This window comes from Artemia sp. Qi Xiang Cuo, chromosome 18 (genome assembly GCF_049724085.1).
Source record: "Artemia sp. Qi Xiang Cuo chromosome 18, ASM4972408v1, whole genome shotgun sequence".
NCBI lineage: Eukaryota > Metazoa > Arthropoda > Branchiopoda > Anostraca > Artemiidae > Artemia > Artemia sp. Qi Xiang Cuo.
In genome coordinates this window covers 25,016,937-25,035,693 of record NC_142811.1, presented here as the reverse complement: position 1 = coordinate 25,035,693, position 18,757 = coordinate 25,016,937, and the positions used below count along the sequence as shown (strand labels likewise).

Sequence of the window (18,757 nt, the reverse complement as noted above, 5' to 3'; positions counted from 1 at the left end):
TCTGTTGATAGAAGAGCCTTAGCAAAAGTTTTATCCTGGTATGGTATACCAGAAAAACAAATTTAAGTTGTCAATGCTATGGACGAAACTAATGCCTCTGTATTAAAGGTAGGAAACGTAGCTGGCTGCTTGTTCCGCATCGAACTACGTGTGATATAGGGTTGTGTTTCATCCCCCTTTATACGGATCATTTTGATAGACTTGGCCTTAAGGAACACAGGGAAGGCAACAAATAACAGCAGAACCAGACGTGAAAGAAAGAGCCTCCTTGACTCAGGTTATACTAGTGATTCAATCATTTCAGATGAAAGTGTGACCAAAATGAATGAAGTTTTAGAGGTTTTGCGAGTTCAGGGTGCTAGAATTGGTTTGAAAATTAATATTAGGAAGACTAAGTCACTAAGGCTAGGAATAAGTGAAAAAGAAAAGGTCATGTTGGGTAATGAAAAGATTGATCAGGTGGGCAGCTTCAGTTACCTTGGTAGCATTATTAGTAAAGATGGTGTGAGCAGTGAAGATGTTAAAAGTAGAATAGCCAAGGCTCAGGGTGTTTTTTTAATGTTAAAAAAAGTCTGGAAGAATAGGAAGATAAGTTTGCAAACCAAGATTAGAGTATTAGAAGCTACAGTGATGACAGCGGTCAAATATGGCTCTGAAGCAAGGACGCTCCGAAAAGCGGATGAAGATTTGCTAGATGTTTTCCAGAGAAATTGCTTAAGGATTGTTCTGGGTACCCGGCTGACTGACCGTATTTTAAACAATAGGCTATACGAAAAATGTGGTTCAATACCGCTCTCTAGGGCCATAATGAAAGAAAGGTTGAGGTGGTTAGGGAAAGTTGTGCGGATGAAGGATGACAGATTGCCGAAGATTGTTTTTTTCGGGCAACCATTTAGGGCTAAACGGAAAGCAAGTCTTCCCCGTCTGGGGTGGGAGGACGTCATAAAGAAAGATTTAAAGGAAATGGGAACTTCGTGGGCGGGTGTAAAAAGGCAAACTTCGAATATAATGGGGTGGCAGAGGAGCGTGCGTAGCGGTGTTAGCCTCGGGTGGCCTGCTGCTGCGGTGAGTTGTTAGTAGTAGTAGTAGTAGTAGTATTAAGGTATTAACTAATTGCTCATTTTATGACTAAAAAGTTCAGGGTATCAATTATAGTAGTATATGCCCCTGCAGAACCGACTGACGGAGATACTAGTGACTCATATGAATTTTACTTACAGTTACAGGAGCAAATAGACAGGGTCCCAGGTAGAAATATGATGTTTTTACTAGCAGATTTTAACGCCAAGCCCAGGTATGTAGAATTAGGGATAGATGGTATCCTAGCCTAGGTAAATTTGGTTTAGGAAAAGAAAACAGTAATGGATACAGACTTTTGCAATTTTGTAGGTATAAAAATCTAGTTATAAAAGCCACTTTATAAGAAAAGTGATAAGAGTGAGTGTGGTAGTTATCGAGGCATTAGTCTGGTGTCTGTAGGCAGGACATTACTTAGTTATATGATGCTTTTTGGACTGAGAGATACTGTAGACAAAGTTTTAAGAAAATAGCAGTGCGGTTTTAGAAAAGGTAGAGGATGTGTATACCAAATTTTCACTCTTAGGTTAATAATTGAAAAGTCCCTGAGTTTCCAAACACCTTGGATCCTCAGTTTTATAGATTATGAGCAAGCGTTCGATTCTGTTGATAAAAGAGCTTTAGCAAGGGTCTTATCCTTGTATGGCATACCAGACAAATACATTAAAGGGATTGGGGCTATGTACGAGAATAACACTGCTGCAGTTAAGGTAAGAAACGAGGTTAGCAGCTGGTTTCGTATTAAATCAGGAGTTAAGCAGAGTTGTGTTCTATCTCCCTTTATATGGGTTATTTTGATGGACTTTGTCTTAAGGAGCACAGGAAAGGCGATGGGAGACCACGGAATCAAATGGGGAGGAAAAAGTCTCCTGGACTTAAATTATGCTGATGATTTAAGCATCCTAGATAAAAGTGTGAGCAAAATGAATGAACTTTTAGAGGTTTTGCGAGTTCCGGGTACTTGAATAGGTTTGGAAATTAATGTTAAGAAGACTAAGTCGCTAAGGCTAGGAATAAGTGATGATGAAAATGTGACGTTGGGTAACGAAAAGATTGATCAGGTGGGCAACATCACTTACTTTGGTAGTGGTATTAGTAAAGACCGTGTGAGCAGTGCAGATGTTAAAAGTAGAATAGCCAAGGCTCAGGGTGTTTTTTTACAGTTAAAGAAAAGTTTGGAAGAATAGGAAGATAAGTCTGCTAACCAAGATTAGAATATTAGGAGCTACAGTGATGACAGTCGTCAAATATGGCTCTGATGCATGGGTGCTTCGAAAAGCGGATGAAGATTTGCTAGAATTTTTCCAGAGAAATTTCCTCCTGGTTGTTCTGGGTACCCGGCTGACTGTATTTCGAACAGTAGGCTGTACGAAAACTGTGGTTCAATCCCGCTGTCTAGGGCTATAATGAAAGAAAGGTCGATATGGCTAGGGCACGTTCTGCGGATGAAGGATGACATATTGCCTGAGATTGTCCTTTTCGGCCAACCGTCTAGGGCTAAACGGAAAACAGGCCGTCCTCGTCTGGGGTAGGAAGACGCCATAAAGAAAGATTTAAAGGAGATGTGAACTTCCTGGGAGGGTGTGAAAAGGGAGGCTTTGAATAGATTGGGATGGAGGAGGAATTTGCGTAGCTCTGCTGGCCTTAGGTGGCTTGGTGCTGCGGTTAGTTTTTAGTTGTAGTAGTAGTAAAGGGTGGAATGTATAATCCCGCATGGGCTAAAAACACTAAGTTTATCAAGGGGAAAGTTCGAGGAATATTGAGGGCGATGTTAAAGCTAATCAAAATGTCTGTGTCTGTGTCACTGTCTGTGTCCAGGATTATTAAAAGGACGTATGTGCAATATTTCAGGGACGGCCGAGGGTAATTATTTTGGAACTTCCAGGGTATGTTGAGAAAGATATTAAAAAGTGATCGTAGGGTAACCAACCCTGCGTCCTTTGTCATTTTAAGACACGCCTTCTCAACACTGGTCAAAATTTTGTGACAGCCATTTTGTAAAGAATAGTTTTAGGGTCCAGTAACTATGCCTTCGGAAATGATATGACCTTCCACTGCCCCTGGGGCAAGTGTTTCAATTTATGGAATTTGTCCATTGCCTACATGTAGGATTTATTATTGGGAAACGGGGGAGCGTATGATCCTGGTTGGGACTGAAAAGACTAAAGGTATTAAAATAAAAGCTCAGGGAATGTTTAACTAAATCAAAAGACATTATGTGCATCTAGGTTATCAAAGGGCATATTTGCACTATCGTAAAAATTGCTAAGGGTATGAAATTGAAGCTTTCAAGGCTTCTATTATAGCAACTGCAAATTCGAATGTAAATAAGACTGTTTGCAACTTTAACTGCGACTAACTGTGACATTGACTGTAACTACCTATAACTGCAACCACTCGTGACTGCGAATGTGACTTCTTCCTACTACAGCTACTTGCAACTACTGCTTGAACCCACTTCTACTTGCAACTGCAGCTACTTGCGACTCAGTGGGAACCCAGGGTTATTCTTTTCTCCCTTTTTAACCGCATGAACTTTGACAGGCCTAAAAATTATCAGAGAAAGGACTATAACCTTATTTGAAGTAACATAATAGTAAAAAACAAGATTTGGCCGATTTTTGGTTTTATATTTTGGCCAAAGTTTAATAACTATTCAGTTAAAGAAATAAAGTTGCCACAATTTACTTAAAAAAAAATAAGTCTAGGTTTTCTGAATAGAAAAAGGTTTCATTAAGATCTTTGGTTTAACAAGGGATACTTACAGATGCAAATGATAAAAAAGTCAGATGTTATTTGTTTTTCTGTCCTTATTCTTTTCTCGATAAGATCTTGTTTTGTTCTTCTTTAGGGTAAAAACAAGGTCTAAAACTTAACCATTTGTTTTGCCATATTACGAAATTAGTTATGACATTTTTAAAACCTCGATCGGTTGCATAGATGTGGCTTGTAGCTACATATAATTTTTATTCTTTTCAGATCTTTAAGTTGAGTTTTTTCCTTCGTCCAGTCAACATAGTTGGTTAGCTAATAAGTGTTCTTGGATAGAAAGAAAAATTAAAATGTGAGCTATTCAATTATACGAAGTATTATGTGTCAGGCTTGAAAACGAACAATAGTTTGTAGTTCTTTAGCGACTATTGTCGAATTCTAGATGTCTTGACATACCTTGAGGTTGTATCCTAAATATTTTCCCCTGAGTCCGTTATGATAATCTTTTTCTAGGATATTCCATTTCAAAATTGCGATAGCGTTAACTTATTAGTACGAATAATTCTAGTACCCAGGAATTTGTACATTTATTTAATTTTTTTTATCATCGCAATGGTAAAAAATTTGAACTTATGTATATATTTGAACTTATGTATATATATATATATATATATATATATATATATATATATATATATATATATATATATATATATATATATATATATATATATATATATATATATATATATATATATATACACATATATACATATACTATATATAGAATCATTTTTGGTCTCTTCTTTAATTTTGGTCTCTTCAAGAAAACATGGAAATATCATTGTGCATCAAATATTCAGTTTAATTTATTAGTTCCTTCTAAAATTGTTCAAGACGAATATAGTTTAACTACAAACAAGAGTTTTGATTCTGCCCCCATCCTTAACTGTAAAAACCAAGAGCCTACTGGCGCTTCATTCAAAATGAATTATATTAAAATTATTTCATTTTATAGTTATTACAGTATTGAAAATGTAAATAAAATTAAAGTGAAATAAAATACTAATCTGATGGATCTTTTAACAATTAGTATCATTATATATGAAATATTCAATTTGATTTTGTTTATACTGTCCAAGACTGTTCAGGGCACATATAGTTTTCAGTAAAGCGTCAATGATGCAGTAGATTTTATACTTTTACAGTGAGAGAAGGAGGCGATACCCAAACTCTTGTTTGTGATTTTTGTTCGTTTCAAGCTAGATTTGTATATTCAGTTTAAGTTTCACTTGTTTTAAGATTTATTTATTAATTTACATTAACATCTATTGTATGTTTGTTTGCATTTATTGTTTATTTAGTTTCTGTTCGTTTGGAGTTTAATTTATACTTCAATAGCAATTTTTTTCGTTTTTAGCTTGATTTTTATATTCAATTTAAGCATTACTCGCTTTAAGATCTATTTATTCATTAATATTATTACTTGTTGTATGTTTTTTGCTATGGTTGTTTATTTATTATCTCTTCGTTTTGGGTTTTATTTATTCTTTAGTAGTAATTTCTGGTCGTTTTGAGTTTGAATTTTAACAGGTAATTGTATCTCCTGAGCTTAAGTTTAAAATGGAATTTACTTTTCTTTGAGAAACCTATTTATCGGAAAGTTTTTTTGAAATTAATTTTTGTTCGTTTTTTATTGCAAAAAGTTTCAAGTTTTTTTTTGGCATGGGGGGGGATGCTTACTGTCCGATTATTGTTGACTTTAAAAAACGGATCCGAGACTCACCTCAGTGGGAACCCAGGGTTATTCTTTTCTCCCTTTTTAACCGCATGAACTTTGACAGGCCTAAAAATCATCAGAGAAAGGACTATAACCTTATTTGAAGTAACATAGTAGTAAAAAACAAGATTTGGCCGATTTTTGGTTTTACATTTTGGCCAAAGTTTAATAACTATTCAGTTAAAGAAATAAAGTTGCCACAATTTACTTAAAAAAAATTAAGTCTAGGTTTTCCGAATAGAAAAAGGTTTCATTAAAATCTTTGGTTTAACAAGGGATACTTACAGATGCAAATGATAAAAAAGTCAGATGTTATTTGTTTTTCTGTCCTTATTCTTTTCTCGATAAGATCTTGTTTTGTTCTTCTGTAGGGTAAAAACAAGGTCTAAAACCTAACCATTTGTTTTGCCATATTACGAAATTAGTTATGACATTTTTAAAACCTCGATCGGTTGCATAGATGTGGCTTATAGCTACATATAATTTTTATTCTTTTCAGATCTTTAAGTTGAGTTGTTTCCTTCGTCCAGTCAACATAGTTGGTTAGCTAATAAGTGTTCTTGGATAGAAAGAAAAATTAAAATGTAAGCTATTCAATTATACGAAGTATTATGTGTCAGGCTTGAAAACGAACAATAGTTTGTAGTTCTTTAGTGACTATTGTCGAATTCTAGATGTCTTGACATACCTTGAGGCTGTATCCTAAATATTTTCCCCTGAGTCCGTTATGATAATCTTTTTCTAGGATATTCCATTTCAAAATTGCGATAGCGTTAACTTATTAGTACAAATAATTCTAGTAGCCAGGAATTTGTACATTTATTTAATTTTTTTTATCATCGCAATTGTAAAAAATTTGAACTTATATATATATATATATATATATATATATATATATATATATATATATATATATATATATATATATATATATATATATATATATATATATATATATATATATATATATATATATATATATATATATATATACATATATACATATACATATACTATATATAGAATCATGTTTGGTCTCTTCTTTAATTTTGGTCTCTTCAAGAAAACATGGAAATTGGCTTATTTATGATCATTTTGAAAGAAAAATTTGGAATAGGGGGCAAAAGGATAGTTTTTCTTGGTCGCTAATAGTTCCTGTCCTTTAGATTTTTTTTACCCTCATAAATGTCCTGGTTTCTTGAGGTACGTCTTGTACGCTTAGTCAGACATTAGAATGCCGGACTATATAGTGTTTTTTTTTTTTTTTTTTTTTTTTTTTTTTTTTTTTTTTTTTAAGGTAATCCTTTTTATTATAATTGAAAATTGTACTATTAAGAGACTAAATCGTCTGTTGCCGTCAAAATTATTTGTCAATTGACGTGATTCTAGCTGAGAGGTTATTTCTATATACCTTAAGTAAACAGGGGGGGGGGGTAGGTTAAAGGGTAAGCTGTAGCTTGAAACTGGGTTTATCTATGGCTGTAATTCAGCTGTCGTGAACAAAGGAGGAAACATAGCTACTCAATTTGCCGTTTCTCATCCCCAATCGGGTTATGTTTGACATGTTTCTCAATATTTGAAATTCGAAAAATGAATTCTTGCAAAATTTTTTCGTCAGTTTGAATTTGTTTTACTGAGTTTATTCTTTCTTTTTCAGTTTTTAATTTTCAGAAGCACTGCTGTTGATGCTATATATGTCACAGAAATTTTAACCTCGCTTGTGCAATCCATGGAAAAAATCGCCATTAATACTTTGAAAAATTATGCTCTTCAAAAGACCTTGAAACCAACACAAAGCAAGAGCAAAGATAAAAGAAAAAAATGCGCACCGCTTATTCTACATCAGGATTCCAAGAGATATATCGTTGGAATGGATATTGAAGGCACAGCTCTTTCTGAGTGCCACGAAAAATTTTCAGGAAGAGACTTCAAATGTCAGGTAAATTTTTGTAGAAGAATTTCTGAAAAGGTAACCTGGCGAACTTAGCTTTACAATTTTTTTTTACGAAGATGTAGAAAAAAAAAATGATAACGGTAAATGTTTTCAAGTTTAATTTTTGCTGCAACGACAATTGATAGTTTTTACTATGTTGCTGAAATTTCTGGCGGAGAAACACTCAGTATTACTCTATCTTTGCCTTTCCCTTAGTGAAAAACAAATCGAGTGGCAAATTTTTAATCCTCTTCCTCCCCCCTCTGCTTATTTTACCTCATCCTTCGGCACTGTAAAATAGTGCTCTTACTCGCATATTTTTATCTCCTGAAGTCTAGGAACTCATATTGTCTAAATCTGAGTTTGTCTGGATCAAACCTTTTATGGATTCCAGGACCGATTTCTTTGCCAGTTTCTTGTTTTTTATTGTACCATATATTTACAATGCCTGTTATAAATAGTTTAAATTGGTCATTATCTAGGCATCATCAATTATATCTTAGCTATGTCTATAAACAGGACATAAGTAATTTTGTTTACATTTTGTTATTGTAGAGGTGCAGCTAGGCACTTGCGTTGGTTTAGGAGTTTTTCTTTTTTTTATCTACTCCTAATAAATGTCCAGATGTTTGTGATTTTGCCCAAGTCATGTCCAGATGTAAATTCATATACCCTATACGTGAGTTGATATTTTAAAGCAAGCTCTATAGTGTTAGTTACAAACAGTTTAACTTGAACATTATCAAATAAAAGATTTGAAATCTCGAGAAAAAACAACGATTCTATGGCCAGAAGGAAGTAAAAAAATAAGAAATTACAACGAATATTTTACCTGTATCTAGAAAAAAAAAACCTGAAATAAAAAGATCAAACCAACGTATTTATAAATACAGAATCTAAGAGAGCAAAAACGAGTTTAATTTAAATAAACAGTTGAACAAAAAAAAGAACGACAAACTTTAAATAATAAAAATCTGAATATTTCGACTCAACGTTCGAGAGCCTTTATCAGCGCGAAAAAAGTTAAATTAAGTTAAACGCAACATATAAAGGAAAAGACGAAAAAACACGAACAAAAAAACATCAAAAAAACATCAAAAACAAAACAAACAAATAAATAAAACTCACATCTTAACAGCCCCCAGATTCCAGAATACTGCATCACTGTAAATACTCTGTATAAGCACACAGAAATGGCAAAAGATTGTCTCTTGTATAATTTCAGTTTGGCAATGAAATCTAGCCAAAATGAAATACCATATTTATTTAAAAGAATTTACATAAACCCTAGGTTTATATATTACAAACCCAAAACTTATGTATATATTGAAATATAGATTGCCTATATAGTTCAAGTAATCTTATCCTTGTGATTTTTAATCATAGGTGATGTAAATTGAATTTCTGATGAAGGTGACACAATACCTAATCAATGTACCTAATATATGGGGAGATTTGACCAATCAAGTATATAACTTTAAAGTCAACAAAGTTTTCTTTGCAATTGGAAGAAAAAGTTTGTGCCACCTTTATTAGAAATTCAACTTATATTTAGGCAATATTAAAGAAGAAAATTTACAACTCAAAACTTCGAATGAACCCTGTTAATGAACTTTCTCAGAGAGATCTAGTGAATGAACTGGAAACTATTTGTGACCCGAAAGTAATTATTTCGTTCTGTTTAAATACGTTTGTTTTAATTTTAATGCTTAAATTTTTCTGCTGAGGACGACTACTGGTGTTTGTGGTCGAAATATCCAGATTTTGTGCATCTATTTTCACTGTCTAATAAAAAGACTTATCCCCATTTGAACTTTTATTTGTTCGATTTTAAATTTAGTGTTACTCAGAGATTGTTCAACAATGCATTTGCTTTTTAGCTCCTTTTTGGAGTGTGCGTGTGTGTGAAAGAGAGAGAGAGAGAGAGAGAGAGAAATTAAAAAAAAAACATAGAGAGACTTAGTGAAGGATTGCAGAGGGTCAAGACAATGGCTCAAAACAAAATGATGCCTGCGCTTTAAAGGTCATGCAGAAAGTTCACCAGTAAGCAGACTCATCACTAGCCAAAATCTTAGGGGGGGTGGGAGATTTTACCGACTGGCTGGTCATTTTTACGGACTGTTTTTGTAAAAAAAAATAGGATAATGTCCGTTTCGAATACAATACGTAAAATCACTACACGAGTCGGTAAAACCGCTGTATTTACCAACCGAGATTCAGATTTCTGTACATATCAATGCCAATATTTTAATACTGATTGTTTCATCAAAAGGAAAGTTGTGGCAAAATCTCTAAAATTATGGCAGAACTGGTGTGTTTATGGTATGGTAAACACGTTTATGGTAAACATGTTTATGGTAAGCTGTGTTTATGGTGTGTGTGTTATGGTAAAACTGCTGTGTTTACCGACCAAGTTCGATACTTCTGTAGATGACAAGTCAATATTTTCGTTGTCTTTAACATTGTACCAAACGAAGAATTTTAGCGGCGTCGAAAAATCGTTGCACGAAGCCCGACGATTGTATCGACTTTTTTTTTACCGAGTGACCAAAGAAATTGGGGGCGTCCCCCCTCCCCCCTATATGACGGCCCTGCCAGTAAGATCAAAGGACATTAGTTGTAATAAAAAAATGAGTCATTGTGTTCCTAAAAGTATTATTGTAAATTTTTAGCAGACGGAGATTTTTGTTTCACATATTTATGCACGCATTTTAGCCCTTGTGTCTTTATCTGCACTATTTATCTTATCATTTTATTTCTATAATTGGAATCTTGTTTAAACTTTCTTTGATATTGAAGTCTTTAGAAATAAACTGATCCCAAGGAAAAACTTAAAAACAATTTTTTAGATGCCACATAGTAATAGGAAAACGAGAAATACAGGCATGTAGAAGTTAGTTAGGATTCTGATCATTTCTTAGTTATATTATTTACTTTTAATATCTTTTCTTAATTATTTTATTTACTTTTAAAAGGTTTTACCTTCCTCAAAAGGCGTGGGACAATTAGAGGCGCATATGAGAATGACCAAATCAGTTCACGTTGCTTTCCCTGTCGACTTGTTTTTTGAAGCCGATAGCCAATACCTTGTTTTTGAAGAAGGTCATGGAAATATACACACTCAGATTAAGGATCTAAAGTGAGTTGAGCTTTTGTTCATGTTATAATTTTCTAATTTACGTTTTGTAAGATTTTTTTGTAAACGTTTTGTAACGTTTTAAGTTACGTTACTAGATATATCTAGTGCATATTTGTATATAATTACATATAGTAAGGAAAGCTTTTTTCTGGTTAAATAACGATTTTGACTACGTCTTCGATTCTCTTTGTACTTACTGTTCCATGTGAAGTGAACACTTTTTATAAATTTTAAAATTAAGTCTAATAGTAATAATGATAAAATTTTGCCTAGTTTTCTACCATTATTTTACGTTTTTATAAACCACCTTTTGATTTAAATTAATGAAGAAAGACTTTCCGAAAAAGAAGTTTTTTAAAGAAAAATAAAGGTCATTTTATACTTAAATCAGCAGATACAAATACCGGTTAAAATTCAAACTCAAAACGACCAGAAATTATTATTAAAGAATAAATGAAACCCAAAACGAACAGAAATTAAACAAACAATCAAAGCAAAAAAACATACAATAAGTAATAATATAAATGAATAAATAGATCTTAAAGCAAGTAATGCTTAAATTGAATATGCAAATCAAGCCTAAAACGAAAAAAAATATTTTGCTATTGAAGTATAAATGAAACTCAAAACGAACAGAAATTAAATAAACAATCAATGCAAACAAACATACATTAGATATTAACGTAAATGAATAAACAAATCTTATAACGAGGGAAACTTAAATTGAATATGCAAATAAAGCTTGAAACGAACAAAAATCACTACAAACAAGAGTTTGCGTATCGCGTCCTTCTCTCACTGTAAAAGTCTAAAACTTACTGCGTCATTGACGATTTACTGAAAACGAATTATATAAAAAAAATATTTACTTTTGCAGTTAATGTTGAAAATAAACATTAAATTACAGTAAAATTTTGAACTGATTAGCTTTCAGCAATTAATATCTTTGTACATCAAATATTGAGTTTAATTTGTTAGTTCCTTCTAAAATTGTTCAAGACGAATATAGTTTGACTACAAACAAGAGTTTGGATACTGCCCCCATCCTTAACTGTAAAAACCAAACGCCTACTGCGTTATTGGCGCTTCCTTAAAAATAAATTATATTAAAAATATTTTCTTTTCCAGTTCTTAAAGCATTGAAAATGTTAACAAATATTACAGTGAAATGCAATCTCGAACTGGCAGATTATCAGATAATTTACACGATTAGGCCTATAGATCAGTTATTTAATTTGATTCTGTTTATAGTTTCCAACACTGTTTAAGACAAATATAGTTTTCAGTAAAGTGTCAATGATGCAGTAGATTTTATACTTTTACAGTGAGAGAAGGAGGCGATACCCAAACTCTTGTTTGTGATTTTTGTTCGTTTCAAGCTAGATTTGTATATTCAGTTTAAGTTTCACTTGTTTTAAGATTTATTTATTAATTTACATTAACATCTATTGTATGTTTGTTTGCATTTATTGTTTATTTAGTTTCTGTTCGTTTGGAGTTTAATTTATACTTCAATAGCAATTTTTTTCGTTTTTAGCTTGATTTGCATATTCAATTTAAGCATTACTCGCTTTGAAATCTATTTATTCATTAATATTATTACTTGTTGTATGTTTTTTGCTATGGTTGTTTATTTAATTTCTCTTCGTTTTGGGTTTTATTTATTCTTTAGTAGTAATTTCTGGTCGTTTTGAGTTTGAATTTTAACCGGTATTTTTATCTGATGATCTAATTTTAAAATGGCCTTTACTTTTCTTTGAAAAACTTCCTTTTTGGAATTTTTTTTTTTAATTAATTTTTGTTCGTTTTTGACTGCAAAAAGTTCCAAGTTTTTAAAAGTTCCTTATTTCAAAATCAAACTTTTTTTTCAAAATCAAATGTTCATCAAATATAAAACTGGTATCAAAGTAACAGTATCAAAGTAAAAAAAAAATGGGTGTGTCAACCTCGGAGTTTTTATTATCTGATGTTTGACCTATTTTTAACAAAATGGCTATCACAAAATTTTTCTCGTATGGGTTTGGGGAAAAAAGGGCGTGGGGTGGGGGGGGGGCTAATTGTCCTTCGATCTTTTTTGATTCATCAAAAGTGAACTAGAAATTTCCATTTTCAATCAAATGAGCCGTCTCTGAAGTATTTACGGGCATCCCTTCTATAAGAGCCATATATGCCCCCAGGGCATAACTTACAGCACCTGTCCCCGATTCCTGTGGTGTTGTGTCAACCCCGGAGTTTTAATATAGACGTTCGAACTATTTTTAACAAAATAGTCACCTCAAAATTTGTATAGTATGGGTTTGAGGAAGAAAAGGCGTGGAGGGGGCAGGGGATAGTTGCCCTCCGATCTCTTTTGACCCTGGGAAACTAAACTAGAACTTTTAATTTCCGATCAAATGAGCCCTCTCTGAAGTTTATACGAGCATCCTTTTCATAAGAACCATATACGGCCTCAGGATATAACTTACAATGCCTGTCCCCCGGGCCCTGGGGGGTTGTTTTGACACTGGAGTTTTTGTTATCTGACCTTTGAACTATTTTTAACAAATGGCTATATCAAAATTTCCATCGGATGGGCATTGAAAAAAGAGCTTGGGCTTTGTTGGGGCTAGGGGCCCTCTGATCTCTTTTGCTTCTTTTGACTCTGATCTCTTCTAATTCAAAAATTGAATTAGAACTTTCAATTTCCCTTCAAATAAGCCCTCTCTGAACTTTATACGAGCATCCCTTCCGTAAGAACCATATATGACCCCAGGGCATAACTCGCACCATCTGCCCCCGGGCCCTGAAGGGCTGTATGGTCACCGTAGTTTTTTTTACCTGACCTTTGAAGTACTTTTAATAAAATGGCTATCTCAAAATTTTTATTGGATGCATTTGGGGGAAAAGGGGCGTGGGGGGTAGTTTCCCTCTGATCTCTTTTAAGGCTTAAAAGCTGAACTAGAACTTTCAATTTCCAATCAAATAAACCCTCTCTGAAGTTTACACGAGCAACCCTTTCATAATAGCTATATATTCCCCCCAGGCATAACCTACAATTCCAACCCCGGGCCCTGAAGGATTGCGTTGACCCTGGAGTTTTCGTTGTATGATCTTTGAACCCTTTTGAAAAAATAGCTCTCTCAAAGTTCTTATCGGATGGGTTTGAGGAAAATAGGGTGTCGGGGGGATAGTCGCCCTCCGATCTCTTTTGATCTCTTTTGACTCATAAGAACCAAATACGCCCACAGGACAACATTCACAACGCCTATCCCCCGGGCCCTGGGGGATTGTGTCGACATCGGAGTTTTTGTTATCTAGTGTTTGAATCATAAAAAAAAAAAAATGGCTATCTCAAAATCTGTAATGGACGGGTTTGGGGAAAAAAGGGTGTGGGAGACTATTTGCCCTCTCTGACCCTTAAAAAGTGAACGAGAACTTTTAATTTCCAATCAAATGAGCCCTCTCTGAAGTTTATACGAGTATCCCTTTCATAAGAACCAAGAATGCCCTCAGGGCATAACTTAGAACGCCTGCCCCGGGTCCTGGGGGTTGTATTGACACAGAAGTTTTTCTTTTCCGATCTTTGAACAATTAAAAAAAAAATACTATCTAAAAATTTTCATCGGATGGGTTTGGGAAAAAAGGCTTAGGGGGGGGGGGGGGCTAGTTGCTCTCGGATATCTTTTGACTCTTTAAAATTGGACTCGAACTTTAAATGTCCAATAAAATGAGCCCATTCTGAAATTTATACGAGCACCCCTTTCATAAGAACCATATATAATCCCAGGGCATAACTTATAACGCCTGCTCCCGTGCCCTGGGGGGCTGTTTCGACACCTGAGTTTTGTTATTAGACTTTTGAACTATTTAAAAAAAAATGGCTATCTCAAAATTTTTATCAAATGCATTTTGGGAAAATGGTTGTCGGAGGGGGGGGGCTAGTTGCCCTTCAATCTCTTTTGATTCTCAGAAACTGAACTAGAACTTTCAATTTCTATTCAAATGAACCCTCTTTGAATTTTGTACGAGCATCCCTTCCATAAGAACCAATTCCCCTAGGGCATAACTTACAACGCCTGCTCTCGGGCCTGGGGGGTTGTATCCACCCAATTTTTGTTATATGATCTTTGAACTATCAGAGGCAACGCTGTAACATTGCCTATAGTAAAGGCCATACGGCTCCAATGTTTTAGTATTGTTATTTCTATTTTTGTTTTTCCAGAGGCACTTCATATAAAAGGGGTGGTCGTAAAATCTTCAAACGGGGCTCATTCGATTGGAAATCGAGAGTTCTAGTGCTCTTTTTAATAGTCGGAAGTGATTGGAGGGCAACACCGCCCCCCCCCCCGCCCATCATTCCCCCAAACACATCCAATCAAAATTTTGAGATAGCCATTTTGTTCAGCGTAGTTGATTTTCAGACAGAAAATATATTTTTGAGGAACATACTCACCCACAACCCTCAGGGCAACGGTTTTAAGTTATGCCCTGGGGGCATATAAGGTTTTTATAGAAGGCGCCGTCGCAAAAAATTCAAAACCGGATCATTCGATTGGAAAATAAAAGACTAGTGCCTTTTTTGATAGTCTAAATTGATTGGAGTGTTACTATCCCCCATCCCCCCCATGCCCATCCGTTCCCTAAACACATCCAATCAAAATTTTCTGATAACCCTTTTGGTCAGCGTAGTTGATTTCCAGATAGAAAATATATTTTTGAGGAGGATTCTCCCCCACAGGCCTCAGGACAAGGGTTATAAGTTGTGCCCTGGGGGCATATAAGGTTTTTATAGATGGCGTTGTCGTAGAAACTTCAAAACAGGCTCATTCGATTGGAAATTAAAGGGCTATTCCACTTTTTCATAGTCCAAAATGATTGGAGGGCAATTAGGCCCCCACGCCCATCATTCCCCCAAACACATCCAATCAAAATTTGAGATAGCCATTTTGTGCAGCGTAGTTGATTTCCAGATAGAAAATATATTTTTGAGGTGGATACTCCCCCACAACCCTCAGGGCAAGGGTTCTAAGTTATGCCTCGGGGGCATGTCAGGTTTTAAGAGAATGTTTTGTCGTAGAAACTACAAACACACATATATTGATCTGATTTTCCAGAACTATTGTCTTGTTTTATTGTCGAAAGTAATTTATATGCAACTCGATTCCCTCCCCCCCCACGCCCATAAATTTCCCAAATACATATAATCAAACTTTTCAGATAGCAATTTTGTTCAGCATAGTTGATTTCCAGATATAAAATATATTTTTGAGGAGGACACCCCCCCACAAACCTCAGGGCAAGGGTTTTAAGTTATGACCTGGGGGCATATAAGGTTTTTATAGAAGGTGTTGTCGTAGAAACTTTAAAACAGGCTCATTGGATTGGAAATTAAAGGGCTAGTACCCTTTTTAATAGTCAAAAATGATTGGAGGGCAACTTGCCCCCCCCCCCCCCCCCACGCCCATCATTCCCTCAAACACATCCAATCAAAATTTTGAGATAACCATTTTGTTCAGCATAGTTGATTTCCAGATAGAAAATATATTTTGAGGAGGATACTCCCCCAAAACCCTCAGGGCAAGGGTTTTAAGTTGTGTCCTGGGGGCATATAAGGTTTTTATAGAAGGCATTGTTGTAGAAACTTCAAAACATACTCATTCGATTGGAAATTAAAGGGCTCGTGCCCTTTTTAATAGTCGAAAGTAATTGGAGTGTAACTAGCCCCCTTCTCCCCCCCCCCCCGCCCATCATTTTCCCAAACACATCCAATCAAAATTTCCAGATAGCCATTTTGTTCATCGTAGTTGATTTCGAGAGATAAAATATATTTTGGAGGAGGTCACTCCCCCACCACTCTCTGGGCAAGGGTTTTACGTTATGCCCTGGGGGCAGATAAGGATTTTATAGAAGGGCGTTGTCATATAAACTTCAGAAAATGATAATTCCATTGGAATTTAAAGGGCTGGTGCCCTTTTTAATGGTCGAAAGTGATTGGATGGCAAGTAGCCCCCCCCCACGCCTATCATTCCCCCAAACACATCGAATCAAAATTTTGAGATAGCCATTTTGTTCAGCGGAGTTGATTTACAAATAGAAAATATGTTTTTGAGGAGGACACTCCCCCAGAACCTTCAGGGCAAGGGTTTTAAGTTATGCCCTGGGGGCATAGAAGGTTTTTAAAGAAGGCGTTGTCGTAGAAACTTCAAAAAAGGCTCATTCGATTGGAAATTCCAAAGGATAGTGCCCTATTTAATAGTCAAATGTTAGTGAAGGGCACCTCGCCCCCCCCCCACGCCCATCAGTACCCCATACACCATCACACGAAACTTTTAGATAGTTCTTTTGTTCTGCGTAGTTGATTTTCACATAGAAAACGCGTTTTTAAGGAGGACAATCCCCCACAACCCTCAGGGCAAGGGTTTTAAGTTATGACCTGGGGGCATATAAGGTTTTTATTGAAGGCGTTGTCATAGAAACTTCAACAAAGGCTCATTCGATTGGAAATTCAAAGGGAGAGTGCCCTTTTTTATAGTCAAAAGTGATTGGAGGGCAACTAGCCTTCCATCTACGCCCATCACTCCCCCAAGCACATCCAATCAAAATTTTGAGATAGCCATTTTGTTCACCGTAGTTGATTTCCAGATAGAAAATATATTTTGAGGAGGATACTCCCCCACAACCCTCAGGGCAAGGGTTTTGTTATGTCCTGGGGGCATATAAGGTTTTTATAGAAGGCGTTGTCGTAGAAACTTCAAAACATACACATTCGATTGGAAATTAAAGGGCTAGTGCCCTTTTTAATAGTCGAAAGTAATTGCAGTGTAACTAGCCCCCCCCCCACGCCCATCATTTTCCCAAACACATCCCATCAAAATTTCCAGAAAGTCATTTTTTTCATGGTAGTTGATGTCCAGCTATAAAATTTTTCTTTGAGGAGGACACTCCCCCACAATCTTTATAGCAAGGGTTTTAAGTTATGCCCTGGGGGTATATAAGAATATAATAGAAGGCGGTGTCCTAGAGACTTCAAAAAAGGTACATCCGTTTGGAAATTAAAGGGGCTAGTGCCCTTTTTAATGGTCAAAAGTGTTTGGAGAGTAACTAGCCCCCCGCCCATCCTTCCCCCCAACACAACCACTAAAAATTTTTAGATAGCCATTTTGTTCAGCGGAGTTTATTTCCAGATAGAAAATATGTTTTTTAGGAGGACACTCCCCCACAACCTTCAGGGCAAGGGTTTTAAGATATGCCCTGGGGGGATATAAGGTTTTTATAGAAGGCGTTGTCGTAGAAACTTCAAAAAAGGCTCATTCGATTGGAAATTCAAAAGGATAGTGCCCTTTTTGATAGTCGAAAGTGATTGGAGGGCAACTCGCCCCCCCCCACGCCCATCATTCCCCCATACACATTCAATCAAAATTTTGAGATAGCCATTTCGTTCAGCGTAGTTGATTTACAGATAGAAAACCTGTTTTTGAGGAGGACAATCCCACACAACCCTCAGGGCATGGCTTTTAAGTTATGACCTGGGGGCATATAAGGTTTATATTGAAGGCGTTGTCATAGAAACTTCAACAAAGGCTCATTCGATTGGAAATTCAAAGGGAGAGTGCCCTTTTTAATAGTCAAAAGTGATTGGAGGGCAACTAGCCTTCCATCTACGCCCATCACTCCCCAAGCACATCCAATCAAAATTTTGAGATAGCCATTTTGTTCACCGTAGTTGATTTCCAGATAGAAAATATATTTTGAGGAGGATACTCCCCCACAACCCTCAGGGCAAGGGTTTTGTTATGTCCTGGGGGCATATAAGGTTTTTATAGAAGGCGTTGTCGTAGAAACTTCAAAACATACTCATTCGATTGGAAATTAAAGGGCTAGTGCCCTTTTTAATAGTTGAAAGTGATTGGAGTGTAACTAGCCCCCCCCCCACGCCCATCATTTTCCCAAACACATCCAATCAAAATTTCCAGATAGCCGTTTTGTTCAGCGTAGTTAATTTCCAGATATAAAATATGTTTTTAAGGAGGACACTCCCCTACAACCTTCGGAGAGAGTTTTCACATATGCCATGGGGGCATATAAGGTTTTTATAGGAGGCATTGTCGTAGAAACTTCAAATCAGGCATATTCAATT

At 35.5% G+C, this 18,757-nt stretch overlaps 1 protein-coding gene across 3 annotated transcripts in view; it reads left to right on the top strand.

The window, feature by feature from the left end:
• The first annotated feature begins 6,057 nt into the window (after positions 1–6,057).
• Positions 6,058–18,757, top strand: part of LOC148941358 (tribbles homolog 3-like) — a 61,929-nt gene continuing 49,229 nt past the window's right edge. For 2 of the 3 annotated variants that reach the window (XM_089103789.1, XM_089103791.1), the window contains exons 1-3: positions 6,058–6,153; positions 7,227–7,508; positions 10,478–10,641. In XM_089103789.1, the coding sequence (XP_088959915.1) occupies positions 7,299–7,508; positions 10,478–10,641 (374 nt within the window). In that variant the 5' untranslated portion in view covers positions 6,058–6,153; positions 7,227–7,298. The remainder of the gene's footprint in view (positions 6,154–7,226; positions 7,509–10,477; positions 10,642–18,757) is intronic. The other variant, XM_089103790.1, reaches the window with a different exon arrangement.